Below are 26,193 nucleotides of genomic sequence, written 5' to 3'. Positions count from 1 at the left end.
ATGCTTGCTGGGGTTGGGTCCCTTGCAGTGGGACTTTGCCAGGTTGGACAGATGGGCAGAGGCCAAGGGCAGGAGACTGAACACATCCAAGTGCCAGGGGCTGCACTTTGGCCACAACAACCCCAGGCAGTGCTGCAGGCTGGGGACAGAGTGGCTGAGAGCAGCCAGGCAGAGAGGGATGTGGGGATACTGGTTGACAGGAGCTGAAGAGGAGGTAGCAGTGTGCCCAGGGGGCCAAGAAGGCCAAGGGCAGTCTGGCCTGCAGCAGGCAGAGTGTGGCCAGCAGGAGCAGGGAGGTGATTGTGCCCTGGGCTCAGCACTGCTTAGGCCACAGCTTGAATCCTGTGTCCAGCTCTGGGCTCCTCAGTTTCAGAAGGAGATTGAGAGACTTGAAGGTGTCCAGAGAAGGGCAAGGAGGCTGGGGAGGGGTCTGGAGCACAGCCCTGGGAGGAGAGGCTGAGGGAGCTGGGCTTGCTTAGCCTGCAGAAGAGGAGGCTCGGGGGAGACCTTCTTGCTCTCTGCAACTGCCTGCAGGGAGGTTGTCACCAGCTGGGGGTTGGTCTCTTGTGCCAGGCAGGCAAGCAGCCCCAGAACAAGAGGCCACAGTCTCAGGCTGTGCCAGGGGAGGTTTAGGCTGGAGGGGATGAAGAAATTCTTCCCAGACAGAGAGATTGGCCCTTGGGATGTGCTGCCCAGGGAGGTGGTGGAGTCCCCATGCCTGGAGGTGTTTAGGAAGAGCCTGGCTGAGGCACTTGGTGCCATGGTTGAGCTGATCAGATGGTGCTGGGGGATAGGTTGGACTGGATGATCCCCAAGGTCTTTTCCAACCTGGGTAATTCTGTACTCTGTATCCAGCTGGGGGAGGGCTTTTCTTTATTGTTCTGTAGGAAATTATGATTCCACAACAACAACATACTGCCAAATTCAGTGGGATGATTGCATGCAGAGGAACTGACATCAGATTACAGAGCAGTGATGAATGAGGTAGCACAGTTCAGGGAGAGATGGGAATACCAAAGCCTGTGCCTGAGACATCTCAGAGCAAACACAGGGCAAATACTTCCCCAAATAACAATTAAAACTTGCTCTATTTATGATCAGAATTACTCCAGAGTGAGGAAGTGCCTGAGGCAAAGGAGGTTTAAAGGAACCCCAGTAGGCACTGAGGCATCCCCAAGCAGCCCCAGATCCCTGCTCTGCTGTGGGAATTGCCCTGCAGGGCTCAGTGCTGTAGGAATGCTCCACAAAGTGTGGAAGAGAAAAGGGTTTGAGGCCACTGGGAGGAACCTGGGCTCAGAAACTCTCTCTCCCAACCCACTCCTCATTAGCTCTTTTTATCCTGCAGTGTTAAATAATCTTTGTGCAATTAAACCCACAGCTTTCTGTCTGTGTGCTGAGGGTTTCTCTGTCTATGAACTGTAAGGAAAGGAAAATAAAATCAAGGAGCCTGCCCACATTCTTCTGCAGTTCCCCTGCTGAGTTCACATCCAGCAGAGAGATTTCAGCCCAGAAAGGATTAGTGACTTCAGCCAAATATTCCAGAAGAGTCATAGAATCAATAAGGTTGGAAAGGACCTCAAAGGTCATCAGTTCCAACCTGGTAAGAAGGCATAAGGAAAAGCAACCAGGATCCCATCAGAAACCTCCTCAGAACTCTCAAGTCCCAGAAAGCCATAGCAGGCCTGAGCTGCTCTGGAAACCAGTGGCTTAGTTTTTGCTGGGAATCCCATGGTGGAGCCAGCTCTGGACTGTGGTGCCTGTCCTGTTCCAACCACTGGGTCCACTGAGTACATAGACTCAGCACTGGTGAAGCCACCCCTGGAGTGCTGGGCTCAGTTTTGGGGTCCTGGGACAAGCCTAGAGAAAGGCAGAGATGCTGCTTGAAGGGTCTGGAGAGCAGGGCTGGTGAGGAGCAGCTGGGGGTGTTCAGGCTGGACAAGGGGAGGCTGAGGGAGACCTCATTGCTCTCTGCAGCTCCCTGAGAGGAGGTTAGAGCCAGGTGAGGGTTGGGCTCCTCTCCTTAGTGTCAGGTGATAGAATGAGAGGAAATGGCCTCAAGTTGCACCAGGGGAGGGTTAGGTTGGACATTAGAAGAAAGTTAACTGAAAGGGTTCTCAAGCACTGGCCCAGGCTGCCCAGGGGGGTGGTGGAATCCCCATCCCTGGAGGTGTTTCCAAGAGGCAGAGATGTGGTGCTGAGGGCCATGGTTCAGCACCAGCCTTGGCAGAGTTAGAGGATGGTTGGACTCCATGCTCTTAAAGGGCTTTCCCAGCAGGCTCAATTCTGTCTTTCAGTAGAAAGCTTTGCTTTGGTGTTTTTGCTGCCACACACACAGCTCTCAGCCATAACTCTACACCAGGAGCAGAGGCTGCTCAAGCTGCAGAAGTGAAGCTTTCAGAAGGGAATTTGAAACTATAAAGGAAAGGTCCAGGCACAAAAAGGAAGAGGGACACAGAAGGTCTCTTCTCATGGAAGTATAGGAAGTAAATTTCTGCTCCAGGTGGTTGCAAAGGAGGTTTGCAAACATGGCCTAAAAGCTTGGGAACTGAGAAGCAAGTGAATCCCCCCAGGAAGGCTGAGTCTGTTTTCTGCTAGCAGACCTTGTGACGTATGGTGCTCACCTAGCTCCTGAGCCTGTCACCCCTTCGTTTTGAGCCCTCCTGAGCAGCAGCTCAAGACAGGACTTGCTCCTCACCTGCAGCCCGTGGCATGGGGGCTCAGCATTGGTCTGTCTGCTAGCCATCTCCTGGGGGCTGTTCAGTCACTCAGTCACAGAATGGGAGGGGGTGGAAGGGGCCTTGAAAGATCTTTGAGTCCAATCCCACTGCCAGAGCAGGGTCACCTAGGGTAGGTCATGCAGGAACACATCCAGGTGAGTTTGGAATGTCTCCAGAGAAGGAGGCTCCACAGCCTCTCTGGGCAGCCTGCTCCAGGGCCCTGCCACACTCAGTGACAAAAGTTTTCCCTTCTGGTCCTGTGGCACCTGCTCTGCTCCAGCTTGCCCCAGTGCCCCTTGTCCATTCATTGGACATCCCTGAGCAGAGCCTGGCTCCATCCTCCTGACACTGCCCTGCACATCTTTATCCCCAGCACTGAGGGCACCCCCCAGGCTCCTCTGCTCCAAGCCCCAGCTCCCTCACCCTGGCCTCACAGGGAGATGTTCCACTGCCTGCAGCAGCTCTGTGGCTCTGTGCTGGACTCTCTCAAGCAGTTCCCTGAGGTCCTTCTTGAACTGAAAGGCCCAGAACTGGACACAACATTCCAGATGCAGCCTCACCAGGGCAGAGTAGAGGGGGAGGAGAACCTCTCTTGACCTACTCACCAACAGCCCTTCTTATCCACCCCAGGATGCCCTTGGCCTCAAGGGCACGTTGCTGGCTCATGGGCATCCTGTTGTCCACCAGGACCCCCCAGGGCTCTTTCCCCTTCACTGCTCTCCAGCAGGTCAGTTCCCAGCCAAGGGCATCCTGGCCTGTATCAGGAGCAGTGTGGCCAGCAGGAGCAGGGAGGTCATTGTGCCCTGGGCTCAGCACTGCTTAGGCCACAGCTTGAGTCCTGTGTTCAGCTCTGGGCTCCTCGGTTTCAGAAGGAGATTGAGAGACTTGAAGGTGTCCAGAGAAGGGCAAGGAGGCTGGGGAGGGGTCTGGAGCACAGCCCTGGGAGGAGAGGCTGAGGGAGCTGGGGTTGCTTAGCCTGCAGAAGAGGAGGCTCAGGGGAGACCTTCTTGCTCTTTGCAACTGCCTGCAGGGAGGTTGGAGCCAGCTGGGGGTTGGTCTCTTCTGCCAGGCAGGCACCCAGCCCCAGAAGAAGAGGACACAGTCTGCAGCTGTGCCAGGGGAGGTTGAGGCTGGAGGGGAGCAAGAAATTCTTCCTACAAAGAGGAATTGGCCCTTGGGCTGTGCTGCCCAGGGAGGTGGTGGAGTCCCCAGGGCTGGAGGTGTTTAGGAAGAGCCTGGATGAGGCACTTAGTGTCATGGTTTGGTTGATCAGATGGTGCTGGGTAATAGGTTGGACTGGATGATCTCCAAGGTCTTTTGCAACCTGGTTGATTTCTATTCTATTCTGTTCTATTCTGTTCTATTCTATTCTATTCTATTCTATTCTATTCTATTCTATTCTATTCTATTCTATTCTATTCTATTCTATTCTATTCTATTCTATTCCATTCTATTCCCAACCCCTGCTGCACCATGCTGTTGTTCTTCCCCAGATGCCAGACTCTGCCCTTGTCCTTGTTGGGTTTCATTCAGTTTCTCCCTGCCCAGCTCTGCAGCCAGTGCAGCACAGCCTGGGGGGGTGCAGCCACTCCTCCCAGTTTGGTGTCATCAGCAAACTTACTGACAGTGCCCTCTGTGCCCTCCTCCAGATCATTGATGAAGATACTGGATAGTCATTGACTGATTGATTGACTGACTGAGGCCTTGAGTCGTGCTTCCTAGCTGAACCCTCCTGTTGAGTTTGTTTTCAAGCATTTGGGATCATAGTTACAGTAACCTCAGAGTTTTTTCCATCCCTGGTTTCCAGCTCTCCCTCTGCAGGGGGATACTAGGGCAGCTCAGAGGATGGGCAGCTTAATCTCTAGCAGGTGATGCTAAAGCTCTTTAAAGTGCAGGAAGCACTGCAGGGTTACTCAGTGTTACTCTCCCAGTATCAAATATCCAAGGCAAGTTTGCTTTGCTGGAAGTTCCCTGGTGTGCCTCAGGCACTGCCTGGCTGCTGACTGCCCCCTTGGAGATGCTGCCTCTCTGCCTGCAAAAGTCATTCCTCTAAGTCCCAGCTGAAGGTTTTCCTTCAAAGCAAGAAGGGGCTCAGATTTCAGCCTTTGGCTGGAGCAGCTCCTGCCATTTCCTGAGCTTCAGGCAGGAGCAGGGGATGGAGAAGGAAGTGCTCCCCTCACTCCCTCTCAGTCTTGCTCTCTGGCAACCCAGGGAAAAGGGTTGGACAGTTCAGCAAATGCCTTCTGAGGAGAGGCTGAGGGACCTGGGGCCTTTCAGTCTGGAGAAGGGAAGACTGAGAGGGGATTTAATCAGTGTTTATAAACATCTGAGGGCTGGGGGTCAGGAGGGAGGGACAGGCTCTGCTCACTTGCTCCCTGGGATAGGACAAGGAGCAATGGATGTAAGCTGCAGCACAGGAGGTTCCACCTCAACACAAGGGAGACCTTCTTGACTGTGAGGGTCCCAGAGCCCTGGAGCAGGCTGCCCAGAGAGGTTGTGGAGTCTCCTGCTCTGGAGCCTTTCAAGGCCTGTCTGGATGTGTTCCTGTGTGACCTGAGCTAGATTGTATGGTCCTGCTCTGGCATGGGGGGGTGGACTTGATGATCACTTTGGGTCCCTTCCAGCCCCTGACATGCTGTGAGCCTGTGGAATATCTCTGGATTTCTGTGGTACACATTTCCTTGCAAATCACAGAGAGTGCTTCACTGAAGGCAGCCAATAATCACAGGCTGTGATGGGAAGTCTGTGGTGAATTCAGGTTTGAGAGGCAGAGTGGCCTTGCTAGGTCTTGGTCCCACCACAAACATGGAAATGCTCTTTACTCTGAGGGTGGTGAGATACTGGAACAGGTTGCCTGGAGAGGTTGTGGACCTCTCATCCCTGGAAGTGTTTATTGCCAAGTTGGATGAGGCCTCCAGCAACCTGATCTAGTGTGGGGTGTCCCTGCCCATGGCAGCGGGGTTGGAACTAGATCATAGTATCATAGTATCAGTCAGGGTTGGAAGGGACCACAAGGATCATCCAGTTCCAAGCCCCCTGCCATGGGCAGGGACACCCCACACTAGATCAGCCTGCCCAGAGCCTCAGCCAGCCTGGGCTTAAACACCTCCAGGGACAGGGCCCCAACCACCTCCCTGCACAACCCATTCCAGGGCTTCACCACTCTCATGGGGAAGAACTTCCTCCTCCCCTCCAGCCTCAATCTCCCCACCTCCAGCTTCATTCCATTCCCCCTAGTCCTATCACTGCCTGAGATCCTGAGCAGTCCCTCCCCAGCCTTCCTGGAGCCCCCTTCTGATCCTGGAAGGCCACAATGAGGTCACCTGGGAGCCTTCTCTTCTCCAGACTGAACAGCCCCAACTCCTTCAGTCTGTCCTCACAGCAGAGCAGCTCCAGCCCTCTGCTCCTCCTCCTGGCCCTGCTCTGGACACCTTCCAGCACCTCCAGATCCCTCTTGTCATAGGGGCTCCAGAACTGGAGGCAGTACTCCAGGTGGGGTCTCAGCAGAGCTGAGCAGAGGGGGAGAATCACCTCCCTTGCCCTGCTGGCCACACTTCTCCTGCTGCAGCCCAGGCTCTGGTTGGCTTTCTGGGCTGCAAGTGCACACTGAGAGCTCCTGCTGAGCTTCTCCTCCCCCAGCACCCCCAGGTCTCTCTCCTCAGGGCTGCTTTCCAGCCAGTCCCTGCCCAGCCTGGATTTGTGCCTGGGGTTGCCTCCAGCCAGCTGCAGGACCCTGCCCTTGGTCTTGTTGAACCTCCTGAGGTTGGCTTGTGCCCAGCTCTCCAGCCTGTCCAGCTCCCTCTGGATGGATCCCTTCCCTCCAGCTGTCTGCTGCCCCACACAGCTTGGTGTCATCAGCAACCCTGCTGAGGGTGCACTCAGTGCCACTGTCCGTGGCACCCACAGAGGTGATCTTGAAGGTCCTTTCCCACTCAAGCCATTCTACATTTAATAGGCTTCTGCACACCAAATGAATTGATTTCACCAGTTAATCTGATTTTCATGATGACCTAAGGAAATGGAGGTTGAAAATGCAGCCCCCTGAGCCCAGCTGTGTGGGCTGCAGAGGGATGCCATGGGTTTGGAGACACACAGCCTCGTGCAGGCAGGGGTTGCAGCATCTGGTGACAGAAGTGCTTTAGAAACAGGCAGTCCCTTATGGAAAGGCAATGCTGCACAGCAGCTGGCAGGTGCCAGCTGCATGGAGGAGATCAGGAAGACCACTCAGCAGGTTAGGGTGGTGGGTTTGTTGGAAGATTACCTGTTCAGAGGGTTTTTTCCTGGATTTGCCTTCTTTCCTTTCACTGGTAACACCAAAACTGAAGGTGCTGAGGCTGCTTGATTATGTGGCCTGTGAGCAAGCCTTGTTCAGAGAGCAGGGCTGGTGAGGAGAGACTGAGGGGCCTGGGGTTGGTTAGAGAAGAGGAGTCTGAGGGGAGACCTCATCGCTCTCTACAACTCCCTGAAAGGAGGCTGGAGTGAGGTGGGGGTTGGGCTCTGCTCCCTAATATCAGGTCATGGAATGAGAAGAAATGGCCTGAAATTGTGCCAGGGGAGGGTTAGGTTGGAGATGAGGCCATTTTTTTTTGCTGCAGGAGTGGTCAGGGATTGGCAGAGGCTGCCCAGGGAGGTGGTGGAGTCCCCAGCCCTGGAGGTGTTCATGAAATGTTTGGCCATGGCACTTGGGCCCAGGGTTTGATGGCCATGGGGGGGTTGGGTGGATGGTTGGACTGGATGACTTTAGAGGCCTATTCCAACTGAAACAATTCCATGAAATTGGGCAAGCTGTTTATGACAGTCTGGATTTCACTTGTTTGCAGGTCCTACTTCTCCTCCTAAGGATGTGACAGTGGTGAGCAAGGAGGGGAAACCTCGGACCATAATCGTCAACTGGCAGCCTCCGTCCGAAGCCAACGGCAAAATTACAGGTGTGGTCTGCAGGAGCAGTGCTGCAGGACCTGGTCTGCAGAGCTGTTGTGATGTCCTTCTCTTGGCCTAGAGCTAGCCAAGAGGTCTATATATGAGCCAGCAGGGAGCACTTGCAGCCCAGAGAGCCAAGCAGAGCCTGGGCTGCAGCAAGAGAAGTGTGGCCAGCAGGGCAGGGAGGGGATTCTGCCCCTCTGCTCCACTCTGCTGAGACCACAGCTGGAGCTCTGGGGCCAGTTCTGGAGCCTCTGTGCCAGGAAGGATCTTGAGGGGCTGGAAGGTGTCCAGAGCAGGGCCAGGAGTTTGAGCAGAGGGCTGGAGCTGCTCTGCTGTGAGGACAGACACAGTGAGTTGGGGCTGTTCAGACTGGAGGGAAGGCAGCTACGAGGAGACCTTCTTGTGGCCTTCCAGGATCTGCAGGGGGCTGCAAGCAAGCTGGGGAGGGACTTTGGAGGGTATCAGGGAGGGATAGGACTGGGGGGGATGGAGCAAAACTAGAAGTGGGGAGATTCAGATTGGATGTGAGGAAGAAGTTGTTGGCCAGGAGGGTGGTGAGAGCCTGGCCCAGGCTGCCCAGGGAGGTGGTGGAAGCCTCCTGCCTGGAGGTGTTTGCAGCCAGGCTGGAGGTGGCTGTGAGCAAGCTGCTGTGGTGTGAGGTGTCCCTGCCCATGGAACTGGCTGAGCCTGGAGCTCCCTTCCAGCCCTGACAGTTCTATGATTCTGTATTTCCTTTGTCAATCTTTTTAGTAGCTCAGGTTCATTATTTCAGGTTCATTATTTACTTCTGTCCCTCATACAAATTACACAAAGATAGAAGCTGAGTGCAGTGTGAAACTGGAGTCTAACTAGAGCTATAATTGGGAGTTGAAATATCTCAGTAACCTTTGCCTTCATCAGCTTGTGCTGTTCTAATAGCATGCCTCCAGAAATACCTCTCTAATGCCTCTGGGCCCATCAGAAGGATCCATCCCAGTGCCCATTTCTCATTTTTGTGTCCTTTTTGTGGCACAGAGCAGACTTGAAGTCACTTTATTAGTCCCCTGACACAAGCATTAGGAGTAAACTGTTATTTGCCTTTGTAAGTGCATCACTTCTGCATGGGATAAATCATTTCACAGAAAGTAATAATCACTGCTCCCCTTCTCTGGGCTCTTTGGCTTCACATTTCTAAAGGATTTCTGAAATGCTTCCCTTCTGAAAGGTTTGGTTAGGGGTTTTTTTTACACCAGGGTTTGAAGCTCAGAGCAGGTTTTATTGGCATGTAGCTTGCAGTGTGTGCTTTTGCTTTTGTTCTCAGAATTAACTACAGTGCAGAATCAAAGCCTTGAAACCTGTCACCAGCTGGCATCTGCTGAGGCAGCCCAGGTTCGGGACAGGAGACTCCCAGCTGATCAGATGCCTCTGAAAAGGCAGAATACTGGAGACTCTTCACCTTTAGTAATTACAATGAACTTTTAAGGAAGCTCTCAAGCCAGTCCTGTGTGCACAGGAGCTCTCAGTGTGCACTTGCAGCCCAGAAAGCCAACCAGAGCCTGGGCTGCAGCAGGAGAAGTGTGGCCAGCAGGGCAAGGGAGGTGATTCTCCCCCTCTGCTCAGCTCTGGGGAGACCCCACCTGGAGTACTGCCTCCAGTTCTGGAGCCCCTATGACAAGAGGGATCTGGAGGTGCTGGAAGGTGTCCAGAGCAGGGCCAGGAGGATGAGCAGAGGGCTGGAGCTGCTCTGCTGTGAGGACAGACTGCAGGAGTTAGGGCTGTTCTGTCTGGAGAAGAGAAGGCTCTGAGGTGACCTCATTGTGGCCTTCCAGGCTCTGAAGGGGGCTACAGGAAGGCTGGGGAGGGACTGCTCAGGATCTCAGGCAGTGCTAGGACTAGGGGGAATGGAATGAAGCTGGAGGTGGGGAGATTGAGGCTGGAGGGGAGGAGGAAGTTCTTCCCCATGAGAGTGGTGAAGCCCTGGAATGGGTTGTGCAGGGAGGTGGTTGGGGCCCTGTCCCTGGAGGTGTTTAAGGCCAGGCTGGCTGAGGCTCTGGGCAGCCTGATGTAGTGTGGGGTGTCCCTGCCCATGGCAGGGGGGTTGGAACTGGATGATCCTTGTGGTCCCTTCCAACCCTGACTGATACTACCACTATTTTTCCTATCAACAATATGTTTCCTGGAGAAACTAAGAAGCCTTTATCTCAACTGCAGGTTACAGGGTTTGGTTGCCAGCAGTCAGTCAGAGTCATTCAGCCTGGTGTGAAATGCCAGCTACAAATATCCCCTGGTTATTTATGCTCCTAGATAGATAAGCCTGTCACCTTCCACATCAGCTGCATGCATGAGAAAGGGGAAGGTGGTGTACAAAGAGAGCAGCAGTCACTTGCACAATGTGCTTAGCAAAGCCAGCACACACATCCAGTTTTCCAGGTGAAATATCTCCTGGCAGTGTCCATGCTGCTAGGGAAAACCTTCCATTTGCAATCATAGAATTGTCAGGGTTGGAAGGGACCCCAAGGCTCAGCCAGTTCCAACCCCCCTGCCATGGGCAGGGACACCTCACACTACAGCAGGTTGCTCATAGCCGCATCCAGCCTGGCTGCAAACACCTCCAGGGATGAGGCTTCCACCCTGTTCCCATCATGGATCTTCAGAGCCATGAATGAACTGCTGTTGTTGGAGGGTGGTTGTGATCCCTGGCCCAGGGACACATTCACATGGAGTATGTTCCTTTAGTAACCATAAGGACTTGGAAACTTCATTTTGGTTATGGAAGCCTGAGACTGTAGAGCTTCCACCCCCCTCCCTGGGCAGCCTGTGCCAGTGTCTCACCACCCTCCTGGTGAGGAATTTCCCCCTGCTCGCAAACAATCAATGAAAACCTCTAGGATTTATTCAGTCTGGCAGAGGCAGCAGTCAGCAGCTGCGACCTGCAAGAGGTGGTTCTGCAGGGAGGCTGAGCCGTGAGGTGCAGCTTGCCAGGGACATGGGCTGAGTGCCCCCGTGTGGGGACAGCCCCGTGCCACAGCAGCAGCTCCTTCCTTCCCGGTTAGCTCAGCTGGTTCCCTGCGGTAAGGAGCGCTGCACACTCCGGGGTGATGTCATTGCACACGCTGGTGGGGCTGTGGCATACAGCGCTCATCCCTCTTGGGTGGGGGGAGGCTGTGCTGGGCTGTTGCTAGGCTGGTGTCCAGGTGCCTGTGCAGCGGTAGAGTTGCTGACTAATTAGCACAGTCACAGGTTAACTCAGGGTTCTGCACTGTACATGCTGCTTTTGCCTCCTTAACTGTCTCTGTATAGATCCAGATAAACACATATTGCCCCTCTTAGTCCAGAGCCAAGCATCACCAGCTCTGCTGTCTGTCATGGTCACTGGGAGTTCTGTGAATCTGGAGGTATCAGCAAGGTTTTCATTTGCTTTGAAGAGATAGAATCATGGAATTGTCAGGGCTGGAAGGGAGCTCAGGGCTCAGCCAGTTCCAACCCCCTGCCATGCCCAGGGACACCTCACACCACAGCAGGTTGCTCACAGCCACCTCCAGCCTGGCTGCAAACACCTCCAGGCAGGAGGCTTCCACCACCTCCCTGGGCAGCCTCTGCCAGGCTCTCACCACCCTCCTGGCCAACAACTTCTTCCTCACAGCCAATCTCAATCTCCCCACTTCTAGTTTTGCTCCATTCCCCCCAGTCCTATCCCTACCCAACATCCTGAAAAGCCCCTCCCCAGTGGAAGTCCCTCACCAGGTGGAAGTGACAGTGGAGACCATCTTCCCTTCCTTACCATGGCCCCAGCCCAGCCTGGTGCTGTATGGGACCAGGGAAGCAGCAATTTGTGCAGGAAGCAGCTGCTGCCCCGGCCCCGTAGTGGTGCACAGATGTACTTAGTGCTGGGGCTCTGTGTGCCTCACATGAAGGAGCTGTCAAGCTTTTACTTTGTACTGCTTTGTAAGTGCAGTATATTTTAATAACAGAAGAACTCTTCCCATACCTTTTTTTTAGTCTCCCCTGTGGCACGCAGGAGGAGTTCAGTTCTCTCCAGGCTGTTGCCACCTTTGCTAATAAACTGAAAATCAATGCAACCATCGTGAACTACTGTCCTGGTGTGGGGCCAGGCAGCTCCTCTCTGGCCCCTGAGAGGGGCAAAAGAATGACACTCACACAAATGGAGTGCAGAAGTGGTGGAAAGTTCAAATGGAAAAGCAGCAAGTGTTTTACTGGAGCTACAAAGCATAGTGACAAAAGAAGCCCAAAGCTTACAGAGCCCCTTACAGCACACCCAAAGGCCTCCCAAAGGCCTCCCTGCTCAGGGTATACCCAAATCCCCAGGGCTCTTTCTTCCCCCCCACTGCTAGGCTGGTCTCAGGCTGGCCAGGTCTGAGACTGCTTCCTCCCTTCTCCTCCTGGCATTAGGCCTAAGAGGCCTTGGAATGGGTTGTCCAGGGAGGTGGTTGGGGCCCTGTCCCTGGAGGTGTTTAAGGCCAGGCTGGCTGAGGCTCTGGGCAGCCTGATCTAGTGTGGGGTGTCCCTGCCCATGGCAGGGGGGTTGGAACTGGATGATCCTTGTGGTCCCTTCCAACCCTGAATGAAACTATGAAACTATGAGATACTCCCCCAGTGTTACCCAATAGGGAGCATCTCCCATGGGAGCAGAGAGGGAAGAAAGAGGAAGAGAAGGACTTTGCAGATGGATTTATAGGGAGGAGGATATTATGGGTATGAAACACACTGCTTCCTGTGTCCAGCTGCCGGGCTGGGCCCTCGGGGCACCGCAGGTGTAACTTGTGTGGCAGCAGCAGGAGGCAGCCAGCCTGAACTGCCACGACTACTGAGCACAGGTTCTCCAGCTGGGCATGAGAACTTTTTGTTGTACTAAAGGCAACTGTTTTCTGTAAATATTACTACTTTGAGGATGTGTTGTTGATAACAGCTTGATGTTCTTCCGTGTTATTTGATCTGTGAACAGGTGTGGAGAAGGGAATGAGGAGCTCCTCCCTATTCACTGAGCAGCACTCAAAAATCACTCCGATACTCGAAATGGCCTTTTTTCCTCTCCCTCTCTTCCTCTCAACATACTTTTGAGCAGTTCTAAATTGAAGAGGGACAGGGTTTGAATGCATTCTTAGTCTTTGAGAGCCTAAGACTACACTTCTGGAGAGCCCATAATCATTCAGCTGTACAAATACCATTAACAGTCAGCAGAAGTTTTGTCTTCGAGCGCTCACAACCGTCCTCTTCTTTTATGTATGAGCTTCTTGTGCTTTTCCCTTTGAACAGGATACATCATTTACTACAGCACGGATGTGAATGCTGAAATACATGACTGGGTCATTGAACCTGTTGTGGGGAACAGGCTGACCCATCAGATCCAAGAGCTGACCCTCGACACCCCCTACTACTTCAAAATCCAGGCTCGCAACTCCAAGGGCATGGGGCCCATGTCTGAGGCGGTGCAGTTCAGAACCCCAAAAGGTAAACTGCCACCTACAGCTAAACATCTCCCTCCTCATTCCCCAAAGGCAGCCTCTGTAGGATACCAGCACCATGCATATTTGAGCCTGGCAAAGGCAGGAGGGGAGTGGAGTTTGACTGGAATGACATTTTCTCTTGGGTTGCTCTTGCATGTAATTAATACATCTTGCCAGTGCTGCTTGGCTGCTGGATTAATTGTGTTGTTTCAGACCCACTGGTGGGCACTTTGTCATCTGGTTGTTAATGCTGAGGGGCCAGGTCCTGAGCATGCTGCTTAGGAAAACCACTTTTTAGCTGCTCTAAGATTCTAGGTCTCGTTGTCACCTGCTCATTGGTGAAGAGGTGGAAAGCAGCAGGCTCTGGAGCTGGGGGCTTGGATGATACAATAGGAAGGAGTGGGACACAACAGGCTCTTCAATCAAGAGCTGCTTGCTGGGGGATAATTAAGGAGCAGTGCAAATGATAGCTTGCAAAAGAAGTACTCTAAGGAGAGGTGAAAAGTCCAAAGCTATGCTTTTGTGAGCAGCACTTTTGCCACCTGAGCATGGGTGGGCAGAGAGCTCGAGCTGGGCTACTTATGCTATATAAAGCTTTCTCTCACTCCTTCAAGCCTTGTGATCTTTCTCTTGTGTTTTTTTTTCCTTCCCTGTGCTTGCCCCACTAGCTGAATCCTCAGATAAAATGCCCAATGACCAAGGTAAATCAACAGCCACACATTCTCTTATTCCATCCTTCACACATCCTGTTTCTCACCTGTCCATGTGTTGTTGCATTTCTCGATGAAGCCAGTATCTGCTGCCCTGACTGCAAAGGAGCTGGCTCCCCTTGTGCTGGTGGACGAGCTGCAGGTCCTGCTGGTGGTTTGGGTGGTGGGACTGGAAAGTGCTCTCTGTAGTCAGATGACAGGGGAAGGGAGGAGCAGAGCTGTGCCAGCCTGAATCGTCCTGTCAAAGGGCATCTGGGTTAAGTGGTGCTCCAGCCAGCCCCGCACCGGTGATGCAAGATCTCAGCATAGAGGTGGAAGATCAAAGGGTTCTTTAATTAGCACAGGTGCTGGTTTGGGAGCTCTACATCTACAATTATTTGCATGATAAAGCAAAGCCTGGTCTAGAAAGTATGCTCTAGAAAGCTTTTTGTTTGTTTTTCACAAGGCAGGCTCTGCTTCTGGGCTCATTCAGGCTCCAGACTGTCCTCAGGAGCACAGCGTTAGCTGCTAAAAGCCTGAAGGTTTTCAAATGCAGGCTTGAAAAATGGGAGCTTTGCCTTTACTACATTGAATTATAAGGTAGATGTCCCAGGGCTATGTTTGCCTGCTTCCAAATCACCTAAAAGGCCAATAAAAAAGGAGAAGAATTAGTCTAAAGGGATGAGTTTAAAAGGACATTGGCAGGCAGCTTAGGCATCGAATTAAATAGATCCTAAAGGGCCTGAGAATGAGCTCTCTCCTCAGCTTGCTTTTCAACTTGTTACTTAGGAGTAATTTATTAAATATGCTTTTACCTTCTGTGTGCCAAATAATGCTGATACTAGACAGCTATGGAATCAATTCCTCCCCAGACCCGTGGAGCAGAGCTGCTGATCTGGGAAGCAGATGATTACCACATCAAGGGTAGTGCTCCACTGCAAGCAGAGGAGCAGGAGGGGGTGTTCAAAGGGGCTGTGTAAAAGTTGCTGGTTTCAGTTCCACACCATTCTAACCTCCTTTCTGCAGCTCATGAGATTCCTTCTCACCTGTTGTTGTCAGTCTACAGGAAGAGGAGAAGACTGAGAGGGGATCTGATCAATGTCTATCAATATCTGAGGGCTGGGGGGTCAGGAAGGAAGGGATAGGGATAGCCTCTGCTCACTTGTGCCCTGTGATAGGACAAGGAGCAGTGGATGGAAACCACAGCACAGGAGGCTCCACCTCAACAGGAGGAAGAACTTTACTATAAAGGTCCCAGAGCCCTGGAGCAGGCTGCCCAGGGAGGTTGTGGAGTCTCCTTCTCTGGAGACTTTCAAGATGCATCTGGATGTGTTCCTGTGCAACCTGTGCTGGATTCTGTGGTTCTGTTCTGGCAGGGGGGTTGAACTCTTCCTCATCTCCAGTCTCAATCTCCCCTCTTCCAGCTCAAAGCCATTTCCCCTCATCCTGTCACTCCATGCCCTTGCGAAAACTCCCTCCCCAGCTCTCCTGGAGTCCCTTCAGGTACTGTAAGGCTGCTCTAAGCTTTCCCTGGAGCCTCTCTTCTCCAAGCTGAACAGCTCCAGCTGTCCCAGCCTGTCCCATATGGGAGGTGCTCCAGCCAAGGCCAAGATGTTAAAGAGCATTGGCCCCGGCACTGAGCTCTGAGGAACACCACCTGTGACTGGCCACCACCTGGATTGAACTCCATTCCCCACCACCCTTTGGGTTATTTCTTAGGCACTTCAAGTTTGTCTTGTTTTCAAAACTGGGTTCTATATCTTGTAGCACCCTTGTGGACATGAGCAGAAACTGACAGCAAGCAGTCATTGACAGTATCAGGTCTCCCTGAGCTGCTGCTCCACACTGGGTCGTGTGCAGGTAGACATTGCCAAGGGTGGCTGCAGCCTTGGGGGCAGGACTCTGCTGCCTCCCCTGGGTCACTGCCTTCCAGTGCTTTTGTCAGCTGAACAGGAGTTTTTTTTCAACCTGGAGAAGAGAAGGCTGCAGGGAGACCTTAGAGCAGCCTTCCAGTACCTCAAGGGGCTCCAGGAGAGCTGGGGAGGGACTTTTGATCAGGGCTGGGAGTGACAGAACGAGAGGCAATGGCTTTGAGCTGGGAGAGAGGAGATTGAGACTGGAGATGAGGAAGAAACTCTTGACAGTGAGGGGAGACATTGGAACAGGTTGCCCAGGGAGCTTATGGATGCTCTCTCCCTGGAGGTGTTGAAGGCCAGGTTGAAAGCCAGGTGAGGCTTTGAGCAGCCTGGGCTGGTGGGAGGTGTCCCTGCCCATGGCAGGGGGTTGGAACTGGATGATCTTGAAGGCCCCTTCCAAGCCAAACCATTCTGTGATTCTGTTCATGCAGGGGGAATATCAAACTTGGTGTTTGAATACAGAGATGGTGGAGGGAGTGCAGGCTCCATGACAAACCACATCAGCTCAGCCTGCTGCAGCCAGGTGTGCCACAGCTCGTTCTGTGCAGGTGCCTTGGTCTGATTATCTGCTCCATTATTAGCTCTTAACTTCAGCAGCAATTGTTTTCATTTTCTTACTGAATTACTCTTGGCCAAGGGAAGGTCTTTGCAGAACTCATTAGAAGCCTCCCTCATGAATAGCAATTCTGCAATTAGAACTCTTATCCTTATCAGTTAATGAGCTGTTAATCTCGTTAATATGTGCCACTTGGCTTTTTGTATTAGGCTATTTTTAAGCAAGAGGACTTGGGGAGATGTTTTCTGGAGGTCTAAAGATAGTGTGGCTGCATAGTTACTGTTACCAACCCAATTCCTGAGGCTGGCATTTAGTTTGTTTGAAAAGCCCTGCTTTCAGTCAGGCAGGAGGATGGGCACCCCCCCAGCTCCCCCCATCCAGCACCTTTTCCCTCACCGTGCCTGCGTTAGGGCTCCAGCTGCAGCGCTGGGAGCCTGCAGGGTGCCTGTTTGTCCTTTGAAAATACCATCCCTTGTGGCTTGTATTCCACCCCCTTCTCCCACAGCTGCTCTGCTTGCCCCAAACCTATCTGCAGTGCCAGGTTGAGCGAGTCAGAGGATTCATCTTGGCTGCTTTTCCCTCCTCTCTGTGGTGCAGGTTATCTGGTCACGCAGGTGGTGATACCCTAAATACCAGCTGCATAAAATGGGATTCAATTATTGCCTTGCTGCTGCTGCTGCCAAATTACTCAGCCAGCACTTCACAAAGGGAATTTGCTTGCTCCTCAGTGCAGTGTCCTTTCTAGTCTGGCACCTCCAAGATGTCTTTTTCTTTATAGATTTGTCCTGCAAGATGCCTTCCCCGTTATTTTAGCTGCTCCCTGTGTGACATTCCTCCTTGCCCCGCTTCCCGGGGTGGAATCAGTGCTGTGTGATCACCCTCACAGTGACTGAGTTACAGGTTTGGTACCAAAGTGGCTGACACCCCCTCAGGCTGTGCTGCCATTCAGACCTGGCCAGCCTGGAGAGCTAGGTGAAGAGAACCTCGTGAAGTTCAACAAGGGCAAGTGTGCAGGGTCCTGCACCTGGGGAGGAACAACCCCTGAGGGGCTGACCTGCATCTCTGCAGAGAAGGACCTGGGAGTGCTGCTGGACAAGAAGTTCATCATGAGCCAGCAATGTGTCCTCCTGGTCTAAGGTGCATTAAGAAGAGTGTAGCCAGCAGGTCAAGGGAGGTTCTCTTTCCCCTTTACTCTGCCCTAGTGAAGCCACATCTAGAGGATTGTGTCCAGTTCTGGGCTCCTCAGTTCAAGAGGGACAGGGAGAGGGACTGGAGAGAGTCCACTGGAGGCTACAAAGCTGCCGAGGGGCCTGGAGCAGCTCTGTGAGGAGGAAAGGCTGAGAGCCCTGGAGCTGTTGAGCCTGGAGAAGAGCAGCCCCAGAGGGGATCTGAGCAATGCTCAGCAAGAGCTAAAGGGTAGGGGGCAAGAGGATGGGGCCAGGCTCTTTTCACTGGTGCCCAGTGACAGGACAAGGGCAATGGAAGTGAAAGTTGCAGAAGGTTCCATCTGAAGAAGAGAAACTTCTTTGGTGTGAGACTGCTGGAGGCCTGGAGCAGGCTGCCCAGAGAGGTTGTGGAGTCTCCTTCTCTGGAGAGATTCCAACCCCCCCTGGACACTGTGCTCCTGGGCAGGCTGCTGTGGGTGCCCTGCTGGAGCAGTGGGGTTGGACTGGATGAGCTCCAGAGGTCCCTTCCAACCCCCAGCATGCTGGGGCTCTAAGACTTGACTGCAGGTTCAGAGTTTCCATTTGTTACACCTCCTGGAACACATCCTTTACTCCCTGTTGATGAGAGAGGATTTTTAAGTGAGAAACTTTCCTGACTCTGAAACTGCTGAATTTGCAGCCTTTGGGGATTTTGTGGTTTGGGGTTTTTGTGCATATCAGTGGAAAATAAAGTGCAGAGGTTTATGGATTTCTCTGCCAAGAGGAATGTTGTTCCTTGCATCTTGCTGGATGTTTCCCCTGCTATGGTGCTTTTGTCATTAATGGTAATTGGGCATTAGTCCATTTGAATGAAAGCAAAGCAGTGCAGGAGCCAGGGGGGTGTCTCTGTGTAGCTGTGGGAAGTGTTCTGCTGACTCAGGAGAGGGCTTGACATGAGAGGTGAACTTCATGTGTCTTGCTGTGGCAGTGAGTGAGCTAAATGAGACTTGAGTTATTGAGGAGGAAACTCTTTGTTGGAGTGCGCAGCGGTGAGACCCCACCTGGAATGCTGTGTCCAGGGATCTGCTGGAGAGAGTCCAACAGAGAGTTACGAGGATGATGAAGGGACCTGAACATCTCTCCTGTGAAGGAGGACTGAGAGCCCTGGGGCTGTTTAGACTGGAGAAGAGAAGGCTGAGAGGGATCTGATCAGTGTCTATCAGTGTCTGAGGGGTGGGTGTCAGGAGGAAGGTGCCAGGCTCTTTTTGGTGGTGCCCAGTGGTAGGACAAGAAACAGTGGTTACAAGCTGGAACCCAGCAGGTTCCACAAGGAGAAAATTCTTTACTGTGAGGGTGAGAAGCCCTGGAGCAGGCTGCCCAGAGAGGTAGTGGAATCTCCTTCTCTGGAGAGATTCCAGCCCTATCTGGATGCATTCCTGTGTGACCTGCCCTAGGTGATGCTGCTTTGGCAGGGGACTTGGACTGGATGATCTACAGAGGTCTCTTCCAAACCCTACCACTCAATGATTCTATGACAGCATGTCAGCTGGGAGGTCAGCCCCTGCAATTAGCACCTTGGAGTCCACCCACAAGCAGTTGCTGAGGTTCAGGAGGAGCTGTGTGGTCATTGCTGGCTGCAGTAATGAAGGCACAGATCAGTTTGCTTCCATCAGCAGCAGCCTGTCAAACTTCAAGCTTTGAAAGGAATATATTTTTTTCCCCAGGCCTCACCAGAAACCTTTTTGTAGTGCTTTTTTTTTTGTCACTTGTGGGGAAGATGAAACCAAGAGAGAAAGAATGGGGAGAAGCTGAGAGCCAAGTTTTTATGGACAGGCAGGGACTTAGTGGTATTTGTGCTGCGCTTTTGATCCTCCACTTATCTCCAGTCTTCCACTGGAGGAGAAGACATCTGTGTCATTACTGCTTCAAGGTACTGCTTCAAGGTACTGCTTCATTACCTGTCCAAGGATGGCAAAGCCTTGTGCCTCAATGTATAGCTGTGCACTGCTGCAGATCATGGGTGTATTTGTACAAACCCAGGGAAACCAGTAAGGCAGGAAGCTAATTATTAAGCAGCTCTGCTGAAGGAGTGGTTTGCTTCTTGGGGAAACACAGCTGCTGGTCAAAGCCAAATGGTTGGAGGGAGGGAGAGGGAGGAAACCAACAGAACTGCTCAGAGAAGTTCCTCAAGAGCTGCCTTAGGAATGCTGTTCCTGTGCCTGTGTGCCTGCCTGTGTCTGAGATTACATCTGCCACCTTTGCAGCCTCGGGAGCCGCGGGGAAGGGGAACCGCGCCGCAGACATAGGAGCAGACTACAAACCTCCTCTGGGCGGTAAGTGGAGTTTCCATGTCAGTGCAGTGCCTTTTGGTGGGTCACTGAGTGATGCTATCTCCTCTTGAAAACACTGGCTGCAGATTAGGAAGAAATTCTTTCCAGTGAGGGTGGCACAGGTTGCCCAGGGAGGCTGTGGATGCTCCCTCCCTGGAGGCATTCAGGGCCAGGCTGGATGAGGCCTTGAGCAACTTGGGCTGGTGGGAGGTGTCCCTGCCCGTGGCAGGGGAGTTGGAACTGGGTGATCTTGAAGATCCCTTCCAACCCAAACCATTCTATGAATCTCTGCCAGCCTGGTTTTCTCTTCAGGGTGTGAGTTGCTCCCACTCAAGCAATGGTAGCACACTTCTGTCACAGAGCTCTTGCCTGCTCTGTGGGGATATCATTGCCTGCATTTCCATTTCAGTCTTGACAAGCAGATCTTCTTCCCAGTTCAGTTTTGGATGGCTGCAGCACTGCACAAGTGTGAAATTAATTCAGTGAGAACATACTAGGAGGGGAAAAGAAAATTCTTCTTAACTCCATCTCCTTATTAGCACTGTGCATTGCAGATGCACATTGGGCTGGGGCAATCCCAAGCACTGGTACAGGCTGAGCAGGGACTGGCTGGAGAGCAGCCCTGAAGAAAAGGCCTTGGGGGTGCTGGTGAAGGAGACGCTCAGCAGGAGCCAGCAGGGAGCACTTGCAGCCCAGAGAGCCAAGCAGAGCCTGGGCTGCAGCAAGAGAAGTGTGGCCAGCAGGGCAGGGAGGGGATTCTGCCCCTCTGCTCCACTCTGCTGAGACCACAGCTGGAGCTCTGGGGCCAGTTCTGGAGCCTCTGTGCCAGGAAGGATCTGGAGGGGCTGGAAGGTGTCCAGAGCAGGGCCAGGAGGAGGAGCAGAGGGCTGGAGCTGCTCTGCTGTGAGCACAGACTGAGAATTGGGGCTGTTCAGTCTGGAGAAGGCAGTTACAAGGAGACCTAATTGTTGGCCTTCCAGGATCTGCAGGGGGCTGCAAGCAAGCTGGGGAGGGACTTTTGAGGGTGTCAGGGAGGGATAGGACTTGGGGGGGATGGAGCAGCACTAGAAGTGGGGAGATTGAGCTTGGCTGTGAGGAAGAAGTTGTTGCCCAGGAGGGTGGTGAGAGCCTGGCCCAGGCTGCCCAGGGAGGTGGTGGAAGCCTTCTGCCTGGAGGTGTTTGCAGCCAGGCTGGAGGTGGCTGTGAGCAAGCTGCTGTGGTGTGAGGTGTCCCTGCCCATGGCAGGGGGTTGGAACTGGCTGAGCCTTGAGCTCCCTTCCAGCCCTGACAATTCTATCATTCTAAGCCTCACCCTAAGGTAACCCTCATTGGTGTTACATAAAAAATGTCTCTTTCAGAGGGGAGTGACCACTGCAGAAGACTTGATGGCAGCTGGTGGGATTATTTGGCCCAAGGTGGGGGATGCCTGCAGTGCTGCAGTTTAGCAGTGTCCCAGCTCAGTTCTGCTTGGACTGAACTGTTGGTTTGCTAGGGATAACTATTGGCGTAGGGCGAGGCTAAATCTGGATGGACCGTTAGGCCAGATGGAAATGGCTCTACAAAGTATCCTGGGGATTTCACAGCTTCCCAGAAACACAGTTGGTACATGACAAAAAAATAAGCAAGAGCTTCAGATTAAATCCTAGCAGCCAAACCCTCTCTCTCCTCCTGCTCATCTGTTCCATTCTAGGAGTGGCTGTTGGTGCCGCTTGCTTCGGAGGGGGATTTTTTTTCTGTATACTAACAGCCCTTTCTCCCATCTCAAACTCTTCCAGGCAGTAACAGTCCCCATGGAAGCCCTACTTCTCCCCTGGACAGCAACATGCTCCTTGTGATCATAGTGTCTGTTGGAGTGATCACCATTGTGATCGTGGTGATAGTTGCTGTCTTCTGCACTCGCCGGACAACGTCTCACCAGAAAAAGTAAGGTGTCAGGGGGGCACTCTGCCCTCTCCTCCCCTTCTCAGTTCCAGTCTTCCATCTTTTCTTTGTGGTGCTGCGGAATTGATTACTTCTAAGGCTTGTGGGCTGTAGAAATTGAGTCCTGACACCAGATCAGTAATGCAGTTTGAGTTCAGGTGTTCAGCAGGTAGGGTGCATCAGCACAGCTCAGCTGCCCTGCGCCTGGTGATGATAACCTCCTGCTTTTCCTGGTCAGGCAAACTGAGGCATTGCTTTCATGTGTACCTGCACCTGCCCCTCTCTGAGGAGCAATTACTGTTTAAATATTGCTTCCAGGCTCAAGCCACTGCATGTTTAGAGCTGTGAGATCTCAGCTCAGGCTCACTTCTGTTCTTAGCATGTACTTCACTGTGCTGAATATGCTTCCAAGCTGTGCATGATAATATCCAATCTGTAGAGAGATTACCAGAGGGCAATCTGAACCTGGTGCTGGGCTGCTTAGCAAAGTGCTCCAAGATGCAAAATAAAAGTGTGTGAATTCCTTCCTCCTCTAGAGCAGCTGGATTAGGACTACAGCAGCGATGCTTCCATGTATAGACTCCTGAAGGCGGTTTCTGCATGGCTTTGGGGAAAGGACTGAACAGAGCTGCAAGGTTTTGGGTTTCTTTCAGTTTGGAAGGACTCTGTGATGATGCAAACCAGAGTTTGTAAGAAAGTGATTAAAAGCCAAGCTTAGAGGATAACCACCACTTGGTGAATCACCCTGCAAAACCACAAGGCTTTCAGGAGAGGAGAGCAGGGATGGATGAGTGATGGTCTAGCAGCTGGGGGATGTCTTGGGGAAAGGGCAAAACTCATCAGCTTGCACCCAAGAGATGTCTTTTCTGTTCAAAGAGCAGAAATAACCCTTGACCTCTTGCCTTTGTTTTCCCTGTTTCCAAATGCCACCTCTCTCACCTTGAGCAGCCCACAAGCAGTGAAACACCTTCTGCTCTGCTTCACTGGCTCAGCCGCAGGGCTCAGAGCAGGGTGCTGGCAGCACGGCTGGCTGCCACACACCTACAGAGAGGCTCTTGGTCACTGAGGCTTGCAGAAGTCTGTTTAGTCATATCCCAGGCATTTGTAGGAGCTGGGCTGCCCAGGAGGAACACCTTGCCAGGTCCAAAGTGAGGAGTGTGTGGAGGGCAGTGCTGGAACTCCATGTTTTCCTTTCCCAGCATTCCCTCAGGGGCAGTATCTGGCTCACCCTCAGCTTGCTGCTGGTCAACAGTGTTGAAAAAGCACAAGGGCCAGATGTGCCTGAGCTGAGCAGAGGTACAATGAATCACAGAATTGTTGGGGTTGGAAGGGAGCTCAAGGCTCAGCCAGTTCCAACCCCCCTGCCATGGGCAGGGACACCTCACACTGCAGCAGGTTGCTCAGACCCACATCCAGCCTGGCCTTCCAAACCTCCAGGGATGAGGCTTCCACCCTGTTCCTGTCATGGATCTTCAGAGTCATGAATGAACTGCTGTTGTTGGAGGGTGGTTGTGAGCCCTGGACTAGGGACACATTCCTTTAATAACCATAAGGACTTGGAAACTTCATTGTGGTTATGGAAAGCTGAGACTGTAGAGTATAGCTCTGCAGTGTGTGGTGAGACTGGAGGCAAGCTGCATGGCATCAGAGCTGCAGAATGTGCTTTGAAAGGTCAGATGTGCTCTCAGGTCAAACCCAAAGCTTGCTGCCCAGCAGGGAGCTCTTGCCCACCTGCGAGCCAGAGCTGAGAGGAATCTTGGTGCAGGTTTGCTTATGTCAGCAAGGGAAAGGAAACCTCCGGGGCAAGTACCATGGCAAGTCCTGTGTCAGGGAGGGATAGGACTGGGGGGGATGGAGCAAAATTGGAAGTGGGGAGATTCAGACTGGATGTTAGGAAGAAGTTGTTCCCCTGGAGGGTGGTGAGAGCCTGGCCCAGGCTGCCCAGGGAGGTGGTGGAAGCCTCCTGCCTGGAGGTGTTTGCAGCCAGGCTGGAGGTGGCTGTGAGCAAGCTGCTGTGGTGTGAGGTGTCCCTGGGCATGGCAGGGGGTTGGAGCTGGCTGAGCCCTGAGCTCCCTTCCAACCCTGACAGCTCTGTGATTCTGTCAGGGGGAGTGCAGACTGTGAGTTTTGGAGGCAACTGCCTTCTCAGTATGGGACCTACAAAAGGAGGGGGAATTGTTCTTCTGGCTCTTGGGGGGTGGCTGGACACTGGTGGGCAGGCAGTTTATGAATCAAAGCCATGGAGAGTGCAGGTGCAGGGCAGAGTAAACATGGTCTGGTAAGGACTGCCTTGCTCAGCACCTCCTGACTTCCAGAACTGGCATTCCTTTCTTATTTCTTCCTTCTCTCTGATCTAGTAGGAGGTGTCCCTGCTGCCTGCAGGGGGGGTGGAGGAGCTGACCTTTGAGAGCCCCTTGCAGCCCGGTGCCCCCTGTGAATCTAAGCACACCTCCCCCGTTCTCTCTCCCAAGGAAACGAGCTGCCTGCAAGTCGGTGAATGGCTCCCACAAGTACAAAGGCAACTCCAAAGATGTCAAACCTCCTGACCTCTGGATCCATCATGAAAGACTGGAGCTGAAACCCATCGACAAGTCTCCGGATCCCAATCCCATCATGACAGACACCCCGATCCCTCGCAACTCCCAGGACATCACCCCCGTGGATAACTCCATGGACAGCAACATCCACCAGAGGCAGAACTCCTACCGAGGTGAGCTCCTGGCTGCTGCCCTCAGCGTTGTCTGCCAAATTAAATCCACTTTGCTGCATGTGGTGAGAGCACTTCCCTGCCACCCAGCTCCCCCCCTCCCCTTTCCTTGGCCTTGCTCTCCAAGTAGTGAGCTGGGTTTGTGCCTAGCTCCTAAGGCTCTCAACAAGGATGGCTCACATGTTTTACTGTGAAAATTGAGTGCCCAGGGGTTAGCTCACAGATTCAACCAGGTTGGAAAAGACCTCAGAGATCATCAAGTCCAACCTGTCACCTAATACCAAACACCTCCTGACAACTCAGCCATGGCTCCAAGTGCCACATCCAGTCCCCTCTTGAACACCTCCAGGGATGGGGACTCCACCACCTCCCTGGGCAGCACAGCCCAAGGGCCAATTCCTCTTGATGGCAAGAACTTTCTCCTCCCCTCCAGCCTCAACCTGCCCTGGCACAGCTTGAGACTGTGTCCTCTTGTTCTGGGGCTGCTTGCCTGCCTGGCAGAAGAGCCCAACCCCCAGCTGGCTCCAACCTCCCTGCAGGCAGTTGGAGAGAGCAAGAAGGTCTCCCCTGAGCCTCCTCTTCTGCAGGCTCAGCAACCCAACTCCCTCAGCCTCTCCTCCCAGGGCTGTGCTCCAGACCCCTCCCCAGCCTCCTTGCCCTTCTCTGGACACCTTCAAGTCTCTCAATCTCCTTCTTAAATTGAGGAGCCCTTAGTAAATATTGATTGGTAATCAGAAGATCATCAGACAGTTTGATATTGAAACTGTTCAGAGACGTGTGTGACATTATTCAGAGGTCAGAGAGTCAGGTTTTGGGGCTTTAACCAGCACTAGCTGCTGAGTTTTCCCCTGGTGAGTGGTTAACTCATTCATCCAGAGTGTTTTACCTGTAGCTGTGACTCTGTGTGCTTCCACTCATTGTCCAGAGCTGCACCGCCTGGGGTTTGTGTTTGCATTCTGGCCTGATCTATCTAGCTGGAGGTGTCCCTGCTCACTGCAGGGGGGTTGGACAAGATGACTTTGAGGGTCCCTTCCAACCCAGTGCAGTCTGTGGATCTGTGGAGGGTTTCTCCCAGTGCTCAGTAATCTTTACCCTAACTGCTGTCCTCTTTCCCACCTTCCAGTGAAGGATGAAAGGGCTGTTGTTATCAGTTCTGAGTCACAGAATGGCTCACGAAACAGGACAGCCCAGAAATAAAGAGAGGAGGATTGAAATCATCTGCTGTGCTATCAGGGAAGCCTTCCTGCAGTGGTAAATAACCTTCAGTATTTTTCCTTCAGGGCATGAGTCAGAGGATAGCATGTCCACCCTGGCAGGAAGAAGGGGGATGAGACCCAAGATGATGATGCCTTTTGATTCCCAACCACCTCAGCGTAAGTCAACAGCCCACCTACCAGCTGCCTTGAAAGTGGGAGCACCCAAACAAGCCCTGTTCATGCTGTGTGCACAGGCACACACAGGCTGCCTGCCTGCCTGCTTCTGTCTGCAGTGGGAAGAGCCCTGAGGAGGCAGCCTGGATGCTAGATCAAGTTAAGAGGAGAAACTGCAGAGCTGCATCTGAGGGAGCGGGAGGCGAGCTGCCAGCGCAGGGCAGAGTTAGAAAGGCGTCCAACAGCCTGGGGTCCCAGGCTCCAGCAGTGGCAGCTGCAGGTGCTCCTTGGGGAGAGCCTGTGAGCTGCTTTTTATGGAGTCCTTTCCTTTTGTACTCTGCCAGCATCCAGCTGGTAAATCCCTGTCAGGTTCTTCTCCACTGTTAGGTTTCTCTTCTCCAGACCAGTCCAAGCCTTTTTAGCCACCCTTCACAAGGCTGCTTCTCCATCCCCTTTATCACTTCAGTTGCCATTTT

At 52.9% G+C, this 26,193-nt stretch overlaps 1 protein-coding gene across 9 annotated transcripts in view; it reads left to right on the top strand.

Annotated features, from left to right (window-relative positions):
- Positions 1-26,193, top strand: part of NEO1 (neogenin 1) — a 328,814-nt gene that overhangs the window by 288,810 nt on the left and 13,811 nt on the right. For 7 of the 9 annotated variants that reach the window (XM_068144291.1, XM_068144283.1, XM_068144292.1 and 4 more), the window contains exons 19-25: positions 7,538-7,645; positions 12,894-13,088; positions 13,753-13,785; positions 19,655-19,723; positions 21,496-21,643; positions 24,112-24,350; positions 25,628-25,720. In XM_068144291.1, coding sequence (XP_068000392.1) covers positions 7,538-7,645; positions 12,894-13,088; positions 13,753-13,785; positions 19,655-19,723; positions 21,496-21,643; positions 24,112-24,350; positions 25,628-25,720 — 885 coding nt within the window. The remainder of the gene's footprint in view (positions 1-7,537; positions 7,646-12,893; positions 13,089-13,752; positions 13,786-19,654; positions 19,724-21,495; positions 21,644-24,111; positions 24,351-25,627; positions 25,721-26,193) is intronic. The other 2 variants (XM_068144284.1, XM_068144290.1) reach the window with 1 other exon arrangement.

This window comes from Melanerpes formicivorus, unplaced genomic scaffold (genome assembly GCF_026170545.1).
Source record: "Melanerpes formicivorus ecotype bairdi unplaced genomic scaffold, bMelFor1.0.p_v2 SCAF_10, whole genome shotgun sequence".
In the NCBI taxonomy this organism is placed as follows: Eukaryota; Metazoa; Chordata; class Aves; order Piciformes; family Picidae; genus Melanerpes; species Melanerpes formicivorus.
Note: the sequence above shows the minus strand (reverse complement) of the source record. Positions and strands in the feature narration are given on the sequence as shown.